Below are 21,160 nucleotides of genomic sequence, written 5' to 3' on the forward strand. Positions count from 1 at the left end.
ACAGAGAGAGACAGAGCATGAACGGGGGAGGGGCAGAGAGAGAGGGAGACACAGAATCGGAAGCAGGCTCCAGGCTCTGAGCCATCAGCCCAGAGCCCGACGCAGGGCTCGAACTCACGGACCGCAAGATCGTGACCTGAGCTGAAGTCGGACGTTCAACCGACTGAGCCACCCAGGCGCCCCAGACTTCTTTTTTTTTCTTAATTAGAGAAAGGGAGCGTGCAAGTGGGAGAGAGGGCAGAGGGAGGGATAGAGAGAACCCTAAGCAGGCTCCCCACTCAGTGCAGAGCCCAACATGGGGTTTGATCCCACAACCCTGGAATCATGACCTGAGCTGAAATCAAGAGTCCGATGCTCAACCACGTGAGCCACCCAGGTGCCCCGTACTGACTTCTTGTGTCATTTTCCCCTTTTCCTCGAAGTTTTTGGTCATTCATAAAACTTTTTCAAGTGGTGGCATCATGTCATCAAAACATTAGTGTGTATAAAAGTATATGGTGACTTTTTTTTTTTTTTTTGGTAAATCGATAGTTTTTCCAGGACAGATTTGAAATAATACTTTCCAAAGAATTATTTCCAAAAATAATGTATTTTGTAACTAAAAATGGTCAATTCCCAACTGCCAGAGCTTCATTGATAGTACTGCTTTTTGTTTTTTAATGTTTATTTTTTTACTTTTTTTGAGAGAGAGCAAGTGGAGGAGGGACACAGAGACTCCAAAGTGGGCTCAGTGAGGTCAGCGACATGGAGCTCAAACTCACAAACCATGAGATCATGACCTGAGCTGAAATCTGGAGTCAGATGTTTAACTGGCTAAGCCACCCAGGCGCCCCACTTTCTTACTCTTTTTAAAGCACAACCAAGCAGATGTCACACTATTAAGGGAACCTTGTAAAACAGCTGCAAAGGTACTGGTAAACACTGTGTTTGGGGAGAATGCAGGGTAGCTATGTTGTTTCTTTTACAAAATGACTGTTAAATAATACTGCCTAATATCGATTAGGCATTTACTGTTAAATGTGCATGCTACTATATATTCAGCCTCACAGTTGATTGCAATTGATGTGCAAAGAAGCATTCCTTCTTAGCCTGTATACTGTTCTTATATAAAAGAGAAGTGGTAGGTAATTTTCTTCTTCATTATGGAAAACCCATGGTTAAACAGGAGAGAGTTTTTATTTAACAGTTATTTTGTGAACTGTAATATAGACAGGAAAAAGTGTGTTAGGATCAGTACTAGTAGAGTATAGTTGTGTTTTCATCAGGAAAAGGGTGTTGCTACCACAGTGTCCACCCACACACTTCTTTATTTACAGGAAGACGCTTCATTGGTTTTAGAATTTTTCTTCCATGCCCTCCTTTTTGGTACCTGAACATCTATGAAAGTGGGTTGCAGTTTTTGACTCCATGGTGTCTTATTATTAAAATTGCCAGCCCTCTTTCCTTCTTTTTTTATACTCAGAATTTTAGACTTCATGAAATAATGTTACTTCCTTTCTAATTTTAATTTGGTACAGAGGAAAATAGTGAAAATAATAAAATTAAAATTTCAATCTGAGTGTTTACCTTCAGAATATGCTGAATGAAAAAATCTCACCATGCTTTTCTAGTACTGCCTATGAGGAGAAAGATGTCTGCATGAATCTTTGACATTAGAGAAGAGATTACATTTTTATGCCTTCTTTATGACACAGTCAATGCCAATGAAAGCTATTGCCATTCCTTCAAATAATTTGCTAAAGTGGCGTGTTTTAGCTAAACATGTAGTATTCCAAGTAGCTTTACAGTGTTAGTTGTGAGTAAAATCACAATTTTTAACATTGAGATTGTGATAGTGGGATGAGTAAAGTGTTCCTACTTTACTAAGCCTTGATAATTGTAATTTGTTTGAGGAAGAAGTTGATGAGATTGCTGTGCATATTTTAAAAACTGAGTCTAAATATGGCAGTAGGTTATAAATAGCTGCAGAGCTTAGTAACATCAAGGGTTAGAATCTAGTTCCCAGAATTTCCCTAGTTGAAGTAGTTAATTTTTAGGTGTAATGTGTTCCTCGGACAGAGGTTTATATATGTATGAATAAGTGCAGGCCTAGATGCAGGATCATCTGACAGTAACAAAATGCTTGTTGCTTTATCTTATGACCCTGCATAGGGTCTGCACAGGGGGCTTCTAATTTAGTAGAACTAGAACAGGAAGAGCAGCCCCTTAGAACACAGCCTATGACCCACGTCACCCTCCATCTGTACATTGTGTGTTAAAGCCCTGGAGATCATGTACATCATCTGTGTCATAGATAACGTAGCAGTTTTATTACGGTTTTAATTTTAATTTTATTAAACTTTTATTTGTATTATGAAAAGTAGGGTAACAGCTTTTTTAAAACTTGAAATGGGTGGTGTCTGTGAGTGCCAGATGTCTGTTAAATGATCTGCAGATGATACAAATTTGAGGGACACACTTCGTTGTCTGAAGTAAAATAAGGTTTGGGGGAGAAAGTCTCATGACTTTTCAAACCTCCTCCTTCTTCGGGGTTAGTCTGAGGCCTTTTTTTCTGTGTGGGGAACCCACATAGACTCATTAGTCTAGAACTCTTGTCCCTTCTTGAGCTGTGATCCTTGTTACTGTACTGCCCTTACTCTCTGACCACACTTGTTGTTAGGTTTCTAGTCCATAATTTTTAGCGAAACTGACATTTTCATTTATCTCTGTAGAATATTCATACCTACAAGCACAATAGAGATTAATGATTCCAATTTCAAAACTTAGCAAAGAAACATGTAAAATTTTATTCGTGGAAGATTTTTATCTGGTCCTCACTAAAACTCTTTATTATAATTACCATGTTATAAGCATTAAACCAAATCATTTTTTCATTTGAGGTAAAGTCTAGATGATTTTAAAACTCTATTTTTAAGGGCAGTTTGGTTGTTTGGATGCTTTCCTCTGCTTTATATTATTATATTTAATGGCAGAGCCAAAATAGCAATTCAGGTCTCCTGTTTTCTCAGCCAGTGACTATTCTTTTGCACTGCATTCTTTGGCAAGGTAGGAAGCCAGGTCTTTGACTCCCAAACTTGATTTCCTGGTTGTTATTAACAGAGATAGTTTGTTCATTTAAAAAATGCAGAGAACTGTATAGGATTGCCCAGATTCTTCCTTTAGGGATCATTTCAGCATTTGTGTATGCTCAGGAACGCCGACTGTCATCCTGTGTGTCTTACCTGCTCTTCTCCACTAGAATGTCAGCTGCAAGAACCTCTTTCTGTCTTCCTCTCCCAGTGCTGGACAGCACCTAAAAGTCTGGTATATTATAGATTGGAATAAATTGTGTGACTATGTCAAAGAATGAATGCATGAATTCACGGTTTAAGATTTTTCTCCCCCAAAATATGAGGAGGAAGCATCTGTAAGCCATTTGTAATGCCTTTATCTAACGGAGTATTGTAATCTTCTCTGTGAGGTGGGGGGAAATACATACATCCTTTGGGGATAAAGGAGAGTTTGTTGTTGAGGTGATGCTACCTGGTTTGAAAATGCTTTCAAACATTGCAAATACTCTGATTAAACTCAGCTTTTAAAGCAGATACTGTTTGGTTTGCTTTTGGCACAATTTCAAAAGCCCTGGCATAAGCTGCTGGCTCAGTATCTATGGACATTGCTGTGAGGGACAACCTTTTTTTTTTTTTTTTTTTTTATGGGGTGGGAGAAATAATCTGAAATAAGTTCAGGGAAAGTAAAACAAAGATAGCCCTTCCCTAGATAGTTATTTATGCTTCCCTAGATATTTATTTATATATAGTTAGGCAGTTTATTTCTATCAGTGTAGCCCACAGAGGTTAATTCTATTTCAGACATCTGGCAGGATCCTTCCTGCCAATGGCAGAAGAGAATTATTTGGTCTGCTTTGTAGCCTTCTAGTATCTTTCTGTAGTAATTTTCTTGCCTTTCAATGACTTTTTACTCCCCCCTACACATGGTATTTCATCTTTCTTTCTAATCCAAGAGGCTGTCCATAGGAACACATCTTTAGGAGCTTCAGATTACATAGTGACAGCTGATTAGACATGTCTCAGTAATGGCTTCTAGAGATCTCTGTAAAAACTGTAAAAGATAACAGGGTTACTGAGTTGCTTGAGGATGGTGTTACTCTGTGTCTTTAGAGCTGTGTACCTCCAAGGTGCATTTGTAACATAGCAGAATACGACTTGTGCTAAGTGTATTTTTATATTTTTGGTAAAGACCAGCCTTTCCCCAAAATGTGTATTCTTCTCAAATAGAGAAGGGATCTCTCTCTATTAGAATCACAACTCCCTCCTTGCCTTTACAACAGTCTTAGCTTACAATCCCCATTCATTATCACCTTGTGGATAAGGGCATATGTTTTCTCCTACCCGCTTTGGGGATTACTAGTCTTGGACACAGAGTAGTTTAGGTGAAGCCTCCATCCAGCTTTCCTCATGACCGACTTCCTGGTCTTGGTAGGATAGGGTAAGAGTGACATTCTGTTGTGTATCTTAGTGAAAGCTGGGGTTTCCTCGCTGGTCCTTGGGCCTGTCATTCTTGCTCTTCCTGATAGTGTTGTTACCTTTAGTGATCTCAGCGCTGTCCTGCTACTCTTTGGCTATCCCTAAAGTGAATTGATTATTGCTTCACACCTTGTCTCTCCTCCTGTCCACCTCCCCTCTCCCCTCTCCCCATATACATGCAGAGGAATGAATCCCTAAATGGGACCACATTGGCTTGTTCTCTACTGCGTCTCAGTACTTGTTACTCTCTTTTCCCTCTTGATCCCCTTTGAGAATTTGGTGAAGGCTTTAGACCGTCTCTGCCCAAAAGTGCAGATGCATGTGGTTTTGGGATAAGGAGATTTTAAGGGGAAAGGTAACATGGCCTTGTTAAAAACAAGCCACAGGTTTTCTAAACCTCAGATTTATTGTGGCTGCTATAAGGATTTTCTGCTTGATGATTTTCTCAGCATAGAACTCTGTATTCCTTATCCTATAAAAATAAGTTTGGACAAAGCAGAGCAAGTAGGGTAAGAGGCGGGGGACAAAAAAGGGGGTGAATGGACAGTATGGTTATAAGTACTTCTGTTTCTCTGTTTTAAGTAATATATAGGAAATTATTTTCCCTTCCTAACCTTTCCTTTAAGTCTGGTCATTTGCCATTCTTGCCAGCTGTCCTGTCTTTAGTTTATAGTTATTCTTAAAAGATCGTGTCTCTTTGACTTTCTTCTTACAGCATCTTTAATACTATTTTCTCATCTAAATTGTCCTGATGTTTGAAGGTAAAAGAAACTGTCTTTGGACAGATGAGGCTGCTAGAGTGGATCCAGTAGGGGCATGTTGTAAAGCTGTTCGCTGTATCTGATTGAATTCAGCTATTTTCCTTTGGGGTGGCAGTTTTCCCAGTAACCTTTATCTAGTCTCCGTATAAGCTGGCATTACTGCCTACTCCTCCCCATCCCGACCCTCATCCTCAGTGTTGTTTTTAAAGTCACCCGTTGGGAGGGGACAGGGAGTTGATTTCCTTTCTTTGGAAGAGTTATAAATGGAATCAGGAGAAAGAAACTTTTGTAGTACAATGCAATTATAGTGTTACATGCATAGTAATAATAGGACACCCAAGATTACCTTTTCTTGAAATCTAATTTCTGTAGCTTGTCTCTCTCTTTATTGAAACTGTTCTTTATTGTACTGAATATAATTAGCTTATAGTTACAGTATGTAAGAAGTATTTTTTTTTATTTTGTCATCCTTTTTCATGCTAGATTGGTTTTTGATCATATTCCTATTTGGACAGAAGAATTCGGTTTCATGAAATGGATGTTACAGATTCATAGACTTTCTTTTTTGTAGTCATACAACCTCTAATCCCCTTCTCTGTTCTGATTCCCCCCTATTCCCATATGGAGATGGGCACGGAGAGTTTATACAACACTTGGTGACCAAGTTAATCAAATCCAGTTTTCCAAAAACTTGGACATTGATCGAGATAAATGCCATACGTGACTTCTGGATTCTAAGTTGCATTTCTGAAGAACAGGTGATGGTAAAGACCTATTGAGTTTTTCTTGAGATTATTTAGTACACAGAGCTCTTGCTGTAAATGAGTTCATTTAATTCTCTTTTAACTACTTTCTGAAGTAGGTAGTGTTTTTCTTCTCATTTTATAACAGAGGAGACCTAGGCCAAAATAATTTTGCTGTAGATTACACAACTAATAACGTGATGAAGATGGTATCTTGGCTTGGGCTGCCATAACAAAACACAGTAGACTGGGTGGTTTAAACAACAGGAATTTAGTTCTCACAGTTTTGGAGACTAGAAGTCCAAGATTAAGGTGCCAGCAGGGTTGGCACTTTTCACTGTGTCTTTACATGGCCCAAAGTACTCAGTACTGCCTGTGGATGGAGAGAGAGAAAGAGTGAGAGTGCGCGTGAGCACATAGAAGCAGGCTCTGCGATATCTCTTCTTATGTGGTGTCTAAAGGGCACTAATCTGATCGTGAAGACCCTACTCTCATGGCCTCAACTGAATCTAATTACTTTCCAAAGGCCTCATCTCTAAATACCGTAACATTTGGGGTTAGGGCTTTAACATAAGAATTGGGGTGGGTCATAATCAGTCCATAGCAGATGGTATTCAGACCAGATTGGCTACTTCAGATTCTGATAGCCTGGTACCCTGTTCTGTTCCCTGCTCCCAGGAGTGCTGGTATCTAGGTTATTTGGTGACCATGGCAAATGCCAGCAAGTTAGTATCAGTAGAACATTCTATTGATATGTATGTACACACTTCTTTAAGATTATATTTATTGCACAATTCTTTTGCCAAAAATCATGGAAAACAAGGGCAAGCATAGGTAAGAAAACAAGTCATACACAGTATCACTCCCTGGAGAACTATTGCCATTACCATTTTAGCATATTTCTTTCTAGTCTTTCTCCTTACAAAGAGGGAGCAACCCAGGTTGTTTACATATTGGCATTTATATGGTTTATAGTTTTATATATCTGCTTTTTTTAGTAGCATCTCATGAGCATTTTCCCATGCCATTTAGAGATTTTTTAGAAGCATTCTAAATGCCTTGGGGAAAATAAATTTGAGACCAGTTCAGAACGTAGATAGATGACTGTGAGTTGAGTGTGGAAGATGACTCAAAGTGCCCCATATAGGGAGGAAACATGCAAGTAGTAGGGTTTGAGGGCGGGATGGATAAAGCCAGTGTATCCCTTTATAGTGTGTAGAATCTACGGGCCTTTCCCCTGAAAATGCTCAGTAAGCACAGAGCCATGTGGATGGAAGGTAAATTTTTTAAATTGCCATCATCATATGGTTGGAAGTGGAAATCACCATTTTCCAGCTGGGGAAATTAAAGCTCAGAGAGATGAATGTATTAACTACCACCAACTTGTTGGGCAGCCATATTGAAGAGGCCACTTTTTAGAAGATGGTGTCACTATAACTTGTTGAGGCTCCCAGCACAGGTGGTTCTCAGCAAATGGTTTCAGAACGAACAGTTTTGTTTGTACACTGCAAATAGTACCTCCCCAAATTTTTCTCTATTTTGAATATTTACTGCTTACTGCTAATGCATCTCATTCTAATTTTTGAGCAACTGGAGTTTGAATTGATAGGGGATGAAATTTTTAATTCATTTTGGCAGCCCTTCTTTTTTTTGATAACTTGTACAGACTATTTTGTGTGTTATAAAAAACACTCATGAGGCCATTCTTTCTTTGTTTTACCTTAAAAATGTAGATTTATAGGAAAGGTAAACCAAGTGTGATTATTCTATTATGGAAATGTCTCCTGTTTCTCAAAAAATTACATAGGAATTTTGCTTTGAAACCTTACATGAAAACTTTATATTAGGGTTAAGTACTAGAGAAAGTCTTAACCTACTATGAGATCTGATGTTTTTCTCCCTTTGGATAATATAAATAACCATGTTTGCCTTGTTGCTTTGATTGTCAGGATTCTCAGAGCCAAATTTGTGTATTTTAATAAAAATATCTATGGCTTGCTTTATTTTGTTCAGGTCTCTGCCTCACCTGCAATTTCTTCTTTCTATATTCTAATTTATACTTTGCCTAGTCCCGATTTACTGATGATTTTTTTGTGTTTTAAAGCAGGCTACTTCCTGTCCTTTGTGATCCATAGTAAGATATATATATAATTTCCTAATAATTGTGACCTTTCTAGTACATTAACAGCAATCATGTTTTTGAAATATTCCATTTTTTTTCCCTGAATACGTTGAGGACTTAACTTTGGGCTGGCATTAAAGTAGTGCCTGATGTATTGCTGTAAATATGACAGAGGTGTTCCCTGTCCTTATGAAAAAGCCTGTAACCTAGAATGAAATACATGATTTTCTAAGTCTCCTTTGATCTTCTAACATATCATGCTCTTAATTGTAGAAGAGGTAGCATTGGCCAATAGGCTGTTCTTCAAGAGAGAATTCTTCATGGTGATGGATGAGAAGGTCTATAGCCTTTGGTCCTGTCGAGGTGAATTCACTTTGTATAAATAGATCTTAGATGACATACAGTGAACTTGTGCTCTCTATTACCTGCTTACCTGCATGTGTTTTCATGACCAAGGGCATGCATATATATATTTCCATGCATACATGTATGTGTATATATGCATGTATATGTATATATGTGTGTGTGTGTGTGTGTGTATATGTGTATATATAAATTCTCATAACCTCAAAGAAATAGGATCTCTTGGCTGTGTTTCATGATTTGGTTAGGAGGGTAACTATATGAAATTGTTACAGGATGTACATGTTATTTTCTGTAAAGAGTCCAGTTTATTTCATAAAAGACTTTTTGAGACATATTAAAACCTCAAAAAACCTGATTTCCCCTAATTTTCAGAGCTCTTACTAGTTTTTTTTATTTTTTTTATTTTTTTTTTTCAACGTTTTTTATTTATTTTTGGGACAGAGAGAGACAGAGCATGAACAGGGGAGGGGCAGAGAGAGAGGGAGACACAGAATCGGAAACAGGCTCCAGGCTCCGAGCCATCAGCCCAGAGCCTGACGCGGGGCTCAAACTCACGGACCACGAGATCGTGACCTGGCTGAAGTCGGACGCTTAACCGACTGCGCCACCCAGGCGCCCCAGAGCTCTTACTAGTTTTAAAAGAGTCACCCCCCCCCCCATCACTTCCCTTATCTTCAGGTTGGCATTTAGAAGGAATTATTGGTCAGAATTCATAAATACTCTAAAGAAGAAATTAAACCACCCAAGGCAAATGAACTATTTAAAAAACATTTCTGTAAGATTATAAAGAAAGGCAGTATTTTTCTTATTTCTTTTAAAAATAAAACAGATTAGTTTTTAAGTAGAGTAGAATATATATCAGGCACTTAATGTGAAAAACGAACTGTTACCAAAATCCTTAAGCATTCACAGGGGTGGCCTTAATAACAGATGTTTTAACTGAAAAAAAAAAAGAATTAATATATGATACAGACTTGGGTGAAGAGAATATGGAAGTTTTAAGACACATGTACCCCATAGTTCTCTCCACCCAAAGTCGACTCTTATTTAAGTCTTTTTTCAAATGCACATTCTGTTTGCTTAAATCTGCATCTGCTACTGGCTTCGAACACTTCCTGCAACGTATGTGCAGCTTGGCAGAAAGTCTGATATGCAGAGGAAAGCACAGAGTAGTTGGTCTTATTAAATACTGAGGTAAATACCTTCAGAGTTCATAGCTTGTCGGTGCTTACTGGTGTCCCATGGTGCTGCTGGGAAAGAGGCTTATAATTATTTTCTTAAAAGTCCTACTTAGGTTAGCCCTCATGCTAAAACAGATAGGAAGTTTTGATGTGTTCCACTTCCCTGTCATGTTTGTTGAAATCATTGAGCTCTGCTGTACAGAGTTGTGGGCTTTTTTTGCTTGCTTGCTTTAAAGCCATTTGTATCTCTTGATTGAGCTTAGTAGTTTTCTTTGCTGCCAAGAGCATGTGCTGCATCTGGTCTGTGTCCCCCTACTTGTGCTGTGTGAGTCATCTTTGATCCAAGCCACCTCTTAGTTACAAAGTAGCATTGGCATAAGTTTCAAATAGTGACATAGAATGCAGTGTTTTTAGGAGTTTGATTACGTATTTGTGATAACTACAGGCTTTGACATTTAAAAACCTTTGAGGGTAGTTTTATCACTTAACATCTTACTGGTATTGCTAAATTATTGGTTGATTTAGTGGTCAGACATGTATGAACTGTGTTTTCTCAAAACCTAGAAATTGAGTATTTCTGTTGTGTTTTGTGTGTTGTGCTTTATTGGCTCAGAAATAATTTACACTTTATGAATAAGAAGAGATGAAATTCTGTAAGTGGGTGGTTGCCTGGGCTTTGGAGTCGCAGAGTCTGAAGTCAGATTGAGTCCTGCCACTTTATAGTTTTTCTAAGAGGATTTCAGTAATGGTGATTAGCTCATTAGAGTTCCTGTGAGGAATATGGTCAGAGAACATATGTGGACCACTTAGTGGGAAGTCTGACATAATAAGTGCTCACTAAGTGCTAGTTTCTCTCCTGGGGTTTAGCTCTGCCCTTTCCCTCCAGCCTATATATATGGATATTTTTAATATAATTCTATAACAATATATTTTAAAATAATTTGGATTCATTCGATATAGTATTAAGTCACTAAATGAGACAGTACGTCCATTAAGTTGTCTTTAATTTCTAAAGTTTAAATTAGGTTATTTTGTCTTTTCAAAGTTAATAAGACATCTATAAAACACTTTTTTTCCCCTTAATCTGACAGACATTAAACTATGCTACCTACAGATTTAACTTTCTGCTTTCAGTCATCCCAACTAGCCAACTATGGTAGTTCTTTGTTCTTGTTTTTCACCAAGAAGTTATCTTTTAATAGGGTTCACTTCAAATAATAAAATAAAAAAAAATGATTTTAAAGACAAGGGTGAGGAATTGAAGGGGAAAGAATGCTGGCTACTTATTCTACTGAACTAAAAAGCTTCTAATCCATTCATTGTCCTTCTCAATGATCTTCAGGAGAACTCATATCTCAAGCTTGTTTGTTGTTTGCCAGCGCAACTCCAGATATAGCATTTAAATATAAAACAACATATTATTTTCAGTGTTTATACTCGGAGATAAAAACAAGAGAAAGCCTAACAAATGTGGTGGATTTTTGAAAGGAATAGTTATTGGGCAGCCTGCCTCAGTTAAGATAGTTTTAGCTCTAGGCAATTTAAAATCGACTGTTTTGCAAAGAGGATATCTGGAAAAAGTGAATATGAATATCCTGGTGCCAGACTTTGAACAGTTATTCAGTATTGTAAACCAGGCTCTCCTTTGCTTGGGAGAGGCTTAACCAATTAAGACAATTGTAAAGATTGAAGAGACTATAAAACTTCAGCTCATTTTGATAATCCTTCCAAATTTTGTAGCACTACCTCAACTGCATTTTACGTATAGCTTTTGTATTAGTAATGGGAGTTGGCTTAATGGTAGCTATCAGTTTGTTTTTGAAATTCATTTGCTGTGCTCTGTATCTCCTCATTCTGTAAAGTGTTTGCTTTTTAAGCTAAGAATGCTTAAACTTTTCACTATACAATTCTAAGCTTTTTGTTGGATATTACCGTGATTTAAAAATAGTCCCCCCCCTCCAAAGCAGTTTTCCTCTTTCTATTCATCTTTGGGAACTACCCGAGGAATATTTGGTTATATTAACTCAGAAGTGAGTATCATTGGATCAAATTGCTACTTGGGCTTCTTTCTATTAAATAAGAGAATTTTAGAACAAAAGTGAGAGCGTGCTTAACCCTGGACCAATTCTACAAAGATGCCTTTAAATGCTTGTTTCTTATTTCATTGACCTGCATTAACTCTGCAGTAAGGAGTTTGTGGTATCAAGGAGCCTTATTTTTTTTCTTTTCCTTCTCTTTTTTTCCTTTTGTTTCTTTTGTTGTGATTCTCTTTGTTCTGAGGTGTGAGGCACTCCTTAAATAGGAGTGAACTTTATCTCTGCCTGGGCACATCTTGTATGCTCTCCTGGTAAAACTCCAGCCCAGTAAAGTGAGTCCAGCTGGGCACAAGAAGGCAAACATAGTTCTACCTCCCACTCACCCAGAGTCTGTGGGCTGGAACAAGGCATCATCACAGCCACTTCCCGAAAGCATGAGCTTCCTCCCCTTCCCTGTTACCTTTGTGTTGTAGCTACATTGGGTCTCTTGCGTGTGCCTTAAGCACCCACCTTGTTATGACTCCCTAGAGAAACTAGCATAGCCACAAAAGCAACCATGGCATTCACCTGGAAGGTTAGCATCTGCCGGGACCATTCTTTACTTCCTGTGTAGAATTCCCTCGCACGTCACCTTTTCACGATTTTTTCCCTCGTGTCTTTCGTAGTCCAGAGGGGTGAAAGGTGTGAGCTGGTGTGGCAGCTCAGATCAGTTGAGTGGTGGTAGCTTCCAGGAGCATGGTTTTGAGACCATTTAAAGGACGGTCTGCTTGCATTTCTTATCCCTACTTAAGTTTACCAGGATACTTCTGCAGGGTTTGGTTTTGTGCTTTTTGAAAATGTGGGTGGGAGGAAGAGGAAAGGAAACACTGCGTGGGTGAAGGGAGATAAGAGTCACGCGTCTGTGTCAACATTAGAGGGAGGACACAGATCTAAAAGTCTGCAGAGAAAGCAATTCACTTGGCTGGCTGTGAGTTTTTTCTTGTTCCTCAGCTTGTATATAATAGAAAAAATGTCACTTAAACATTCTTTCTATTGAATCCAATGTACCTCTTTGTGTACTGCAGGCTCATGTGAGTAGTCCTGGTGAGGACTAGGCCTCAGTGTACCCAGCTTTACTTGGAAGCCCCAGCACCACCCCTGTGTTCATCTTTTCACGGATCCCTCGCAGTCCTTTTAGATCTTTCTTTCTGGGTGTGACGCCTCCAGGAGGACATTCTTTAAGTTGTGGTTTTTAATTTTTAAAGTTGGGGTAGTAAGTCCAAACCAAAATAGAGACTATCCAGAAATTTCACACAGAATAGGCCCAGAATATATTTTTTGTATAATAGTGAAATTCCGGTGCCTTGTAGATTTTGAACAGCAGTTTTATCAACTTACCTGTCTTGTTCATACCCCTTACATTTTAATATTTATTTGCCATATTTAGGTCATGTGAAAACGCTTATGACTTTAAAAATACGTTTTTATTAGGGGCGCCTGGGTGGCTCAGTTGATTAAGTATACAACTCTTGATTTTGGTCCAGGTCACGATCTCAGGGTTCGTGAGTTTGAGCCCCTCATTGGGATCCACGCTGATGGTGCGAAGTCAGCTTGTGATTCTCTCTCCCTTTCTCTCTGCCCCTTCAATGCGTGCACTCTTTCTCAGTCTCAAAATAAATAAATACTTGTAAAAAAATAAGTTTTTATTAGAGCTTTGCAAAATCTTGTGTGTCATGATTTTCTAAGCTATAGAATGGCAAAGTGGAAGTGGTCTCCTCACCCACCAACTCTTTCTACCCCTGCCCCAAGTTCTACCAGCATGGAAGCTGTCTCTCCTTCTCAGTTCTCAGAATTAAATACATTGGAGCAGTGTTAACTCTGCAGGGCTACAAGCCGCCTATTCCTCAGTCTCTTCGTAGCTAAAAGGAACACTTATTTTCATTTTTGTCCAAGGGGCTTAAAGTAGGTAAGATTCCAGATGAAGAAAGAATTTGGAGGCTTGCTACTGTTCATAGAGGTTTTTTTTTTTTTTTTTTTACCTCCTGCATCCTGAAAATACTATTATAAAAGCTATTGTATTCAGGCTATTTGGGGAGAGAGTAAGATTATAGACTGCTTTTCAGAGAAATTCATTTTTAAGTATTAGTGCATGCTGTAGGCTATGCTTTAGTCTATAGAAAAATTATTACTTATAATTAGCATATTCAGTGAACAATGTGGAGTCACAACATTTTCACTGTGATGAGCTCTTAGATCTTTCTGGAGATGGGAAAGTTAAGCATCAGAAAAAAGTCATCACCTGGATGGCAGGACTGCCCATGGGAAAAATCGAAGCACTGGTATGAGAACCTAGATCTCAAGATTCCAAGTCTTTTCTTTTTTTCTACTGTTGCCAATTGAATCTAATTTCTCCTTATATTATAGCTAAATTGTACATTGACCGATATTTTGGAAGTACTGACTTAAAGAAATCATCCTATCCAGTCATGTGTTGACAATTGTCAATTGCTTGTTAGTCTCTCCCCATCTTCTCCTTGTCCCTTTAAAATGAATGGTAAATTTAGTCTGGCTCCTATTTTGTTTGTGATATTAGAACTTTTAACTGTGATTAAATCTCATTTGCCAAGTTAGTGATTTTAATTTAAAAGAGGGAATTTTAAAGCAGAGAGAGACCATAGCAGTGATTCTATGCCATATTTATGTGTTTGATATGAATCTGTTAAACTAGCTGGGAAGGAAGTCTGTTATGTGCCAGAGATACAAAAATTTAAGATAAAAGATAAATTGATATAAGATTGTCATATTTATCTCATACTTCTTCTTGAGGCCATCATATTGTATGTAAAAAGAAAAACTAAAAAACATATAATTCTTGAATAATTACAAGTTGACAGCCATATTTTATCATGAGAAATAGAACTTTCCTTGAAATTAAGCAGATTTGTAATTTCTTTGCCTAGTAACAAATGTTGGAAAGTAAGATTGTGCCCATCTGAGGAAGGTTCTTTTGTATTTTATGATCCTGAATCCTGTTTGCTTTATAAAACCATAGTGCTATAACCAAGGAAATGACAAACATATAACTTTACATTTGCTAAAACCTGATTAAGAGTTTTAAAAATGAAATGATTAGATTCTGAGTTAAGCAAATATATATATTCCACATAGTTGTGCATTCATTATAATAGAAATAGCCTGGATGGTAGGTTGACTATAAAATTTTCTCCTGTATTACCTATTTGCTATTCATTTTTGGGCTATATTGCTTTTAAAGGTTTTAATCTTTTATTTATTATATTCTCAGTTTGCACCTATTTTTCTAATAATACTGCTTTAAGTTAATAATGCACATTATAGTTATTAATTTGAAGGGAGTAAAAGTCTTTCAACCTTTTCATTCTACACATGGTGATTAACTTATAACTCTAATGAAAAATTAATATCTATTAACACAAAAGAACACACAAGAAAAGAGTTCTTTTTAAAATTTAGCATATGCAGCAGGGGGCACCAAATGAAGGCAAAAATGAATTCTTATATTTTAAATCAGCTACAGCTTGTATTCTGTTCGTATTTAAATAATGTGGTAGTTAATTGTTTCCCCATTCATTTTCCTGATGATCTTAACTTCTCAGTTCTAAAATCTGTGTTGAAGAAGACATTGATAACTATTCTCACTTACTAATTCAAATGAAATTTCTTAAAACCAACCAGTATAGCAAATACACAAATTGTTTTCTTAAACATTGACTATTTTTAAGAGTTTTGAGAAGGGAGTGGAAACCACATTTAACGAATAATTTCATTTTTAGAACAAGGCATTATTATTGTGTTTTTAGTAACTTTTCTACAACATGTTATTTCATCAATGAAAAAAAGAAAGCTTCGGGGATTTGAAATGATTTGAAAGCTTAAATTCATTTTCTTTATATGTGAACTGAATGAATTTTAAATCTGGAAACCTGTTCCCTGTAGCTAATAAGTTGTTGTGTAACAACTCATTTCCAAAAAGGCTTGTTTTTAATATTTGTGGCGTCATTAAATAGATTTTCTTTTACCCCCTCCTCTCTATATCGTCTAGTCCAATATCAGATGGAAATGATGCGCAGCCTTCGCCATGTCAACATCGATCATCTCCACGTGGGCTGGTATCAGTCCACATACTATGGCTCGTTCGTCACCCGAGCACTCCTGGATTCTCAGTTCAGTTACCAGCATGCCATTGAGGAATCTGTCGTTCTCATTTACGGTTAGTAGGAGTTTCCTTTATTATTCTTTTCTTCCCTTAATGTTATTACTACTATTTTTGCTTTCTGTCTTTTTGCCTCTAAGAGCAGCCTGGCAGGCCTTCTCAAGTAAATACCAACCCTGTTTCTGCAGCAGCCTCAGCAGCAGCTAAGTCTAGACAGGGTTTCCTTCTCTCTGTTTATTTTTCTTGCTATCAGAGCCCTGATGTGTACATTTTGGAATGCTGGAGTAGCTGCTTCATTTTTATTCCTCCGTCTCCCCTCCCTCATTTGAAGGGGCTGGTGGAACTCGACCAGATGTCTAACAAACCCCAATTGCTAGAGTGTCTGGCTCTGTACGTGACTGACCAATCCTAACACAGTGTGCCAAGTTTTTTTTTATACCTCTGACAGCAGCGTACAAAACCTGGACTGTTTCTTAGCACAAAGATTTTTTTCTTTTCGGCCTATTTAATGGTGTTTCCTCAAGCTCTCCAGACCAGATGTTCTGTGCTGTATCAGAACTGTAGGCAATTTAACAGCTTTATAGCCTTCCCCCTCCCCAAACACTCACAGTTTGCCATATCTGGCAGACTTGCATATAGTTTCCAGCTGAGAAGTAAATGTAACGTCCTGAGTATCTGTCAGAAAAAATACTAATGAATACGATCAATCTTATGAGCTGCCCCAAAATTGTTTCAGTATGTTAACAATTGGATTACAGTAAAGAACAAGTTGTTAAAGTGTACTTATATTGGCTGGAAACATTGCATCATCAGACCTTGATGAATTTTCCACTTGTTTCAATCTATTTTGGTTTTCATTTTATCACCTATTGCTAAAAGTTTCACTGTGTTAAGTTTCAGACAACATGAATGTTAACACAGGTTTTAGGCGAATATTGGCGTGCCGGAGCCGTTATCATGCAGCAAGTGCTAAGCTCCCTTACTCAGGGAGTATTTAAGCAGCTAGTTTTTGACAAAATTAGTTTCTCTGAAACTAAAAAGACACTTCTTTTTAGTGATAGCACTTTTTTGTTGTTTTGTTTTTAGAATCTGTTTTACTAAACTTGGGCAGTGATTCTTAGGATGGATACATTACGTTTGCATGGTTATTCATTTAAATTAGTCGACCGAACTGCACAAGTGCATGCAGTGTATTTTCATATTTAATATTCATTAGTATTTTTCTTGTCATACGGGATGGATGTAAGGTATAGAACATATGAGATGTTTTCATCAAGAATACTTGTTCAAGTATTCTTCTTGAAAAGTTCAACTTTTCATCAAGAATACTTGTTCAAGCTGAGGAATAGATATGAGAATCGCTTCGTTTTGAATCCTTTATTTTTACTTCAGGGAGGAAGTTCCTCTCCCCCCCAATTACAAGTAGGACGATAGGGTTCCTACATTTTCACTTAACTATTTGCTGGTTCCAATCTGCTTCATGATGCGTTCTGATCATTTATTTTGATCTTCATTTTGCAAAGATTGTATGATAAGTGACAATGTGCCTAGAACCAGTGTCATTCAAGCACTGGTAGTAACAAAATTTCTAGTAAATTTCTTTCTCTTTTCCTTATTTGAGATCCCATAAAAACTGCCCAAGGGTCTCTCTCGCTGAAAGCGTACCGACTGACTCCTAAACTGATGGAAGTTTGTAAAGAGAAGGATTTTTCTCCTGAAGCGTAAGTGTTTGGGGGCCTGTGAGGCATATGGTAAAACATTGGCTGTTTTTTCTTTTAAGGTTTTAGTTTGCCACATTTATTGAATCCATGGTGGTGGTGGCGTGGTAATGCTTCTGCCGTGTGGACGGTAGACGTCTTTTGCATGGCCGAGTGCCACTTGATCTCTCCCTTTCCATGTTTAAACTGTTCTGTATGGAATGTCTCGTCTGTTCTCACTATGGGTGAATTCATTTGGAGTGGGAATTAATTAGCTACTGGATTTGAGGGAATAAATGATTAATAAAGGGAGGTTAAATGAGTGACCGGCGGCTGTCAGAGTATGAGCTCTGTGTCAGGAGGACTGTGCGATGTAGGTCTTACTTTGTGAACTCCTGTTTTGTGGGGCTGGGGGCTGGGGGTTGGGGGTGGGGAAGATACAAACAGTTTAAGGTATCCATAAGGAATGTGGGTTTTTGGAAATTTTATGGTTGATGGTATGAACAGAATTAATTAGTAGAGCTGTTTTATGATCTTACATAATGGCATTGGAATATTTACATTAAAATTAAAAAAATTCAGAATTCTTTCATTTCCTGTTAATTATGGGAATTTTGATTTCTTATTAAAGTTAGTAGCTTTAACTTCATTTAGTACAGGTAGTTTTTTTTTGCTGGTTTCCTAATAGCTTCTAAAGAAATTAAGGCAAAAAATGTTAAAAGCTAACTCATGAACAATTCCTGGGAGTGGTGGTTATAACTAAATTATGAGAAATGGCATTTTTGCTGTGTTCTGAACCATTGTATATAGGATATCCTGAGAGTGTTCTGCTAGTGGTGAATTTAGTTGTTCAGTAGGCTTTTAAAATGAACTTTCCAGCAACTAGAGTATTTCCCTTTTCTAGGGAAATGTTTTAGATATAGATTATATAGCTTTACTTCCCATGGCATTTACATTTTAGTATCAATGAAATTTTGAAGATACTTGATTACGGAGAAAAAATAGTTTATTTTGCCATGAATCTTGTTTTCTGAGCTTTATAACTCAAACTTGGATCGTTTTCAGTGTTAACTCAAATCATTCGACTTATGCTGGACTCTGTGAAACTCGTTTCTCTCCTTTTTTAAAAGAGTGCTAATGAAACAGAGATCCTGGAGAGGGCCTGTAATTAGGGAAAATGTATGAAATAGTCAATTTAACACTTACTTCTGACCACCAGATTAAAGTATTTTTAACATGCTTCACAGATTGAAAAAGGGAAATATCACCTTTGAGCACATGTTTGAAGAAGTGCCGATTGTAATTAAAAATTCACATCTGATCAACGTCCTAATGTGGGAGCTTGAGAAGAAGTCAGCTGTAGCAGATAAACATGAATTGCTCAGTCTTGCTAGCAGGTAAGTGGCCCTGTCTCATGAAAAGTCCCTTTTTATCACTTTCTGCAGAAGATTCTTTCACTCAGAATTTAATCCATGAATCAAGAAAAAAATTACCCAAGCACACTTTGAGGTTCTTAAGACATAACAACATGTAGTATTTATGCAGCCCTGCTAAGATCCCAGGAAAAAGGCCAAACTGATCAAATGAAAGTGTTTGAATACTAATAATTCCTATTATAAGAATGCTCTGATGCCTTTGCTGTATCATTTTTGCTTTGATATGGTAAATGCTCATGGGAGAGGAGTTTGTTTGTCTGTTTGTTTCTTTTGGGGCTTAGCTTTATTTATTGTACAGTGTCCTTAGAGGCTTATGGTATTATGTCTGGATATTTAATAATACTCAGGAGAAAAACAAAAATGCTTATTTGTTTTACTGGTGGCACTTGCCCTTGTTCAGATACAGACTGTATTAGTAGTGAATTTCCAGTGTGGATTTTCAACTAAAATTAGAATTTTCCAAACATGACCCTGGCTTTTGCTGTCCTAGACAGTGGTGACATCATCTCCTCCATTGTGACTCCTTTAGCTATCTAGTTGCTAGGTATTTATTGTGTTGGTAAAGTACTCACTGAGGTGTTCCAAACACATTATTTCCTTTATGGAATTAATGTTTCTTTTCCTATCATTTATTGCTCTTAACAGAAATATAAGCGGAATCATCTATGTAGCTCCTCTTAAATGCCCTTTAAGCTTGATGTTGGTGATTGTTTTGTGGTGGGAGGGTGCTAGCAGCAGACCTGTAGAAATTAAATAGACCGAGTAGGTACTCAATCAGTATGTATTTGTTGAATGACCACGAAGTGTGTTTTCTTAAGCACACAGTTTGGAACCGAAGCTCAGTTATTTGTCATATTTCTATAATCCCCGGTAGAAGCTTGCACAAAAGAACATACAGACCTTGTACTTCTTTGTTATAAGACGAGTGGGATAAACCCGGGAGGACCAGAGAGCCCAGTATTCTCCATGCTCTGGAATGGATAGGACTGTGGTTGAACGGCCACTTCTATTGGATGAATCCATCATAGAGGCCACTAGAAAGCCTGTACAGAGGAAGGAGATGGAAACTGCGTGGTAAACGGAGTGTACAGCCAGCTTACAAGGCTAATTTGGCGCTAAAGAGTTACTGTGGACTGCAAACATATATTCATAATAGTCCTTTAATTTGTCTCTTTTAGAAGGTCATACTTTTCTTTATTACTTTTACAAACACATTCAGCACACCTGTATTTAAAGCATTGCGCCAAGAACATTCTTTAGCATGCAAGGTTACAATTTGATACATTAAGTATATATGTAGTTACACAATAATTTTAAATTTATTATGTGAAAGCGTTTGCTCATATAATTTATGCCTTCACCCTTTTTCAAGCTTATTGAGCATACAAAACAAATATAGCCCTTTTGTGCTTTAACATTACCAGTGAGTTGGTCTGTAATGCCTGTTTATCCAGAACAGCATTTATAATAGCCAAGAAAATGCTCCCGGTTTGCCATAGCAACTGAGTTCTAGACAAATATTTTATTATAGTTTTATCTTCTGTATTTTATGTGAAATAGAAAGAGAGGTCCTTTTCTTTAAATGTGAAATTATTTAAAAGGTAAATTTGTGTTCCTGTTGGAAGGGAGAAAAATGAAGCAACCCTGAGCAGTACCTGTTCCAATGGACTGTTACATTCACCCAAACTGATAATACTGTTTTAACAGACTGAACTATAACCTTTGTACATCTCAAATTTTAATTTCTTTTTTTTTTAATGTTTTTATTTGTTTTTGAGACAGAGAGAGACAGAGCATGAGCAAGGGAGGGGCAGACAGAGAAGGAGACTCAGAATCCAAAGCAGGCTCCAGGCTCCTAGCTATTAGCACAGAGCCTGATGCGCGGGGCTCGAAATCATGAACCATGAGATCATGACCTGAGCTGAAGTGGGACGCTTAACCGACTGAGCCACCCAGGCGCCCCTCAGATTTTAATTTCTAACATTAATAGCATGCTGATGATAATCAGGTCAGTCGCCATGAAATTTTTTCTAAGAAACCACATCAGAAATCATGCTCTAGCAGCTCCTCAAACATTTTGCGTGGTCTTGCTTTTCACAACCCATATGTGGATACCACTTC

General features: G+C 37.6%; 1 protein-coding gene across 1 annotated transcript in view; it reads left to right on the forward strand.

Annotated features, from left to right (window-relative positions):
• Positions 1-21,160, forward strand: part of EIF3H (eukaryotic translation initiation factor 3 subunit H) — a 98,838-nt gene that overhangs the window by 67,996 nt on the left and 9,682 nt on the right. Inside the window, exons 3-5 of the mRNA XM_030303927.1 lie at positions 15,796-15,963; positions 17,528-17,627; positions 18,851-19,000. Of these exons, the coding sequence (XP_030159787.1) occupies positions 15,796-15,963; positions 17,528-17,627; positions 18,851-19,000 (418 nt within the window). The remainder of the gene's footprint in view (positions 1-15,795; positions 15,964-17,527; positions 17,628-18,850; positions 19,001-21,160) is intronic.

This window comes from Lynx canadensis, chromosome F2, assembly GCF_007474595.2.
Source record: "Lynx canadensis isolate LIC74 chromosome F2, mLynCan4.pri.v2, whole genome shotgun sequence".
NCBI classification, from domain to species: Eukaryota; Metazoa; Chordata; class Mammalia; order Carnivora; family Felidae; genus Lynx; species Lynx canadensis.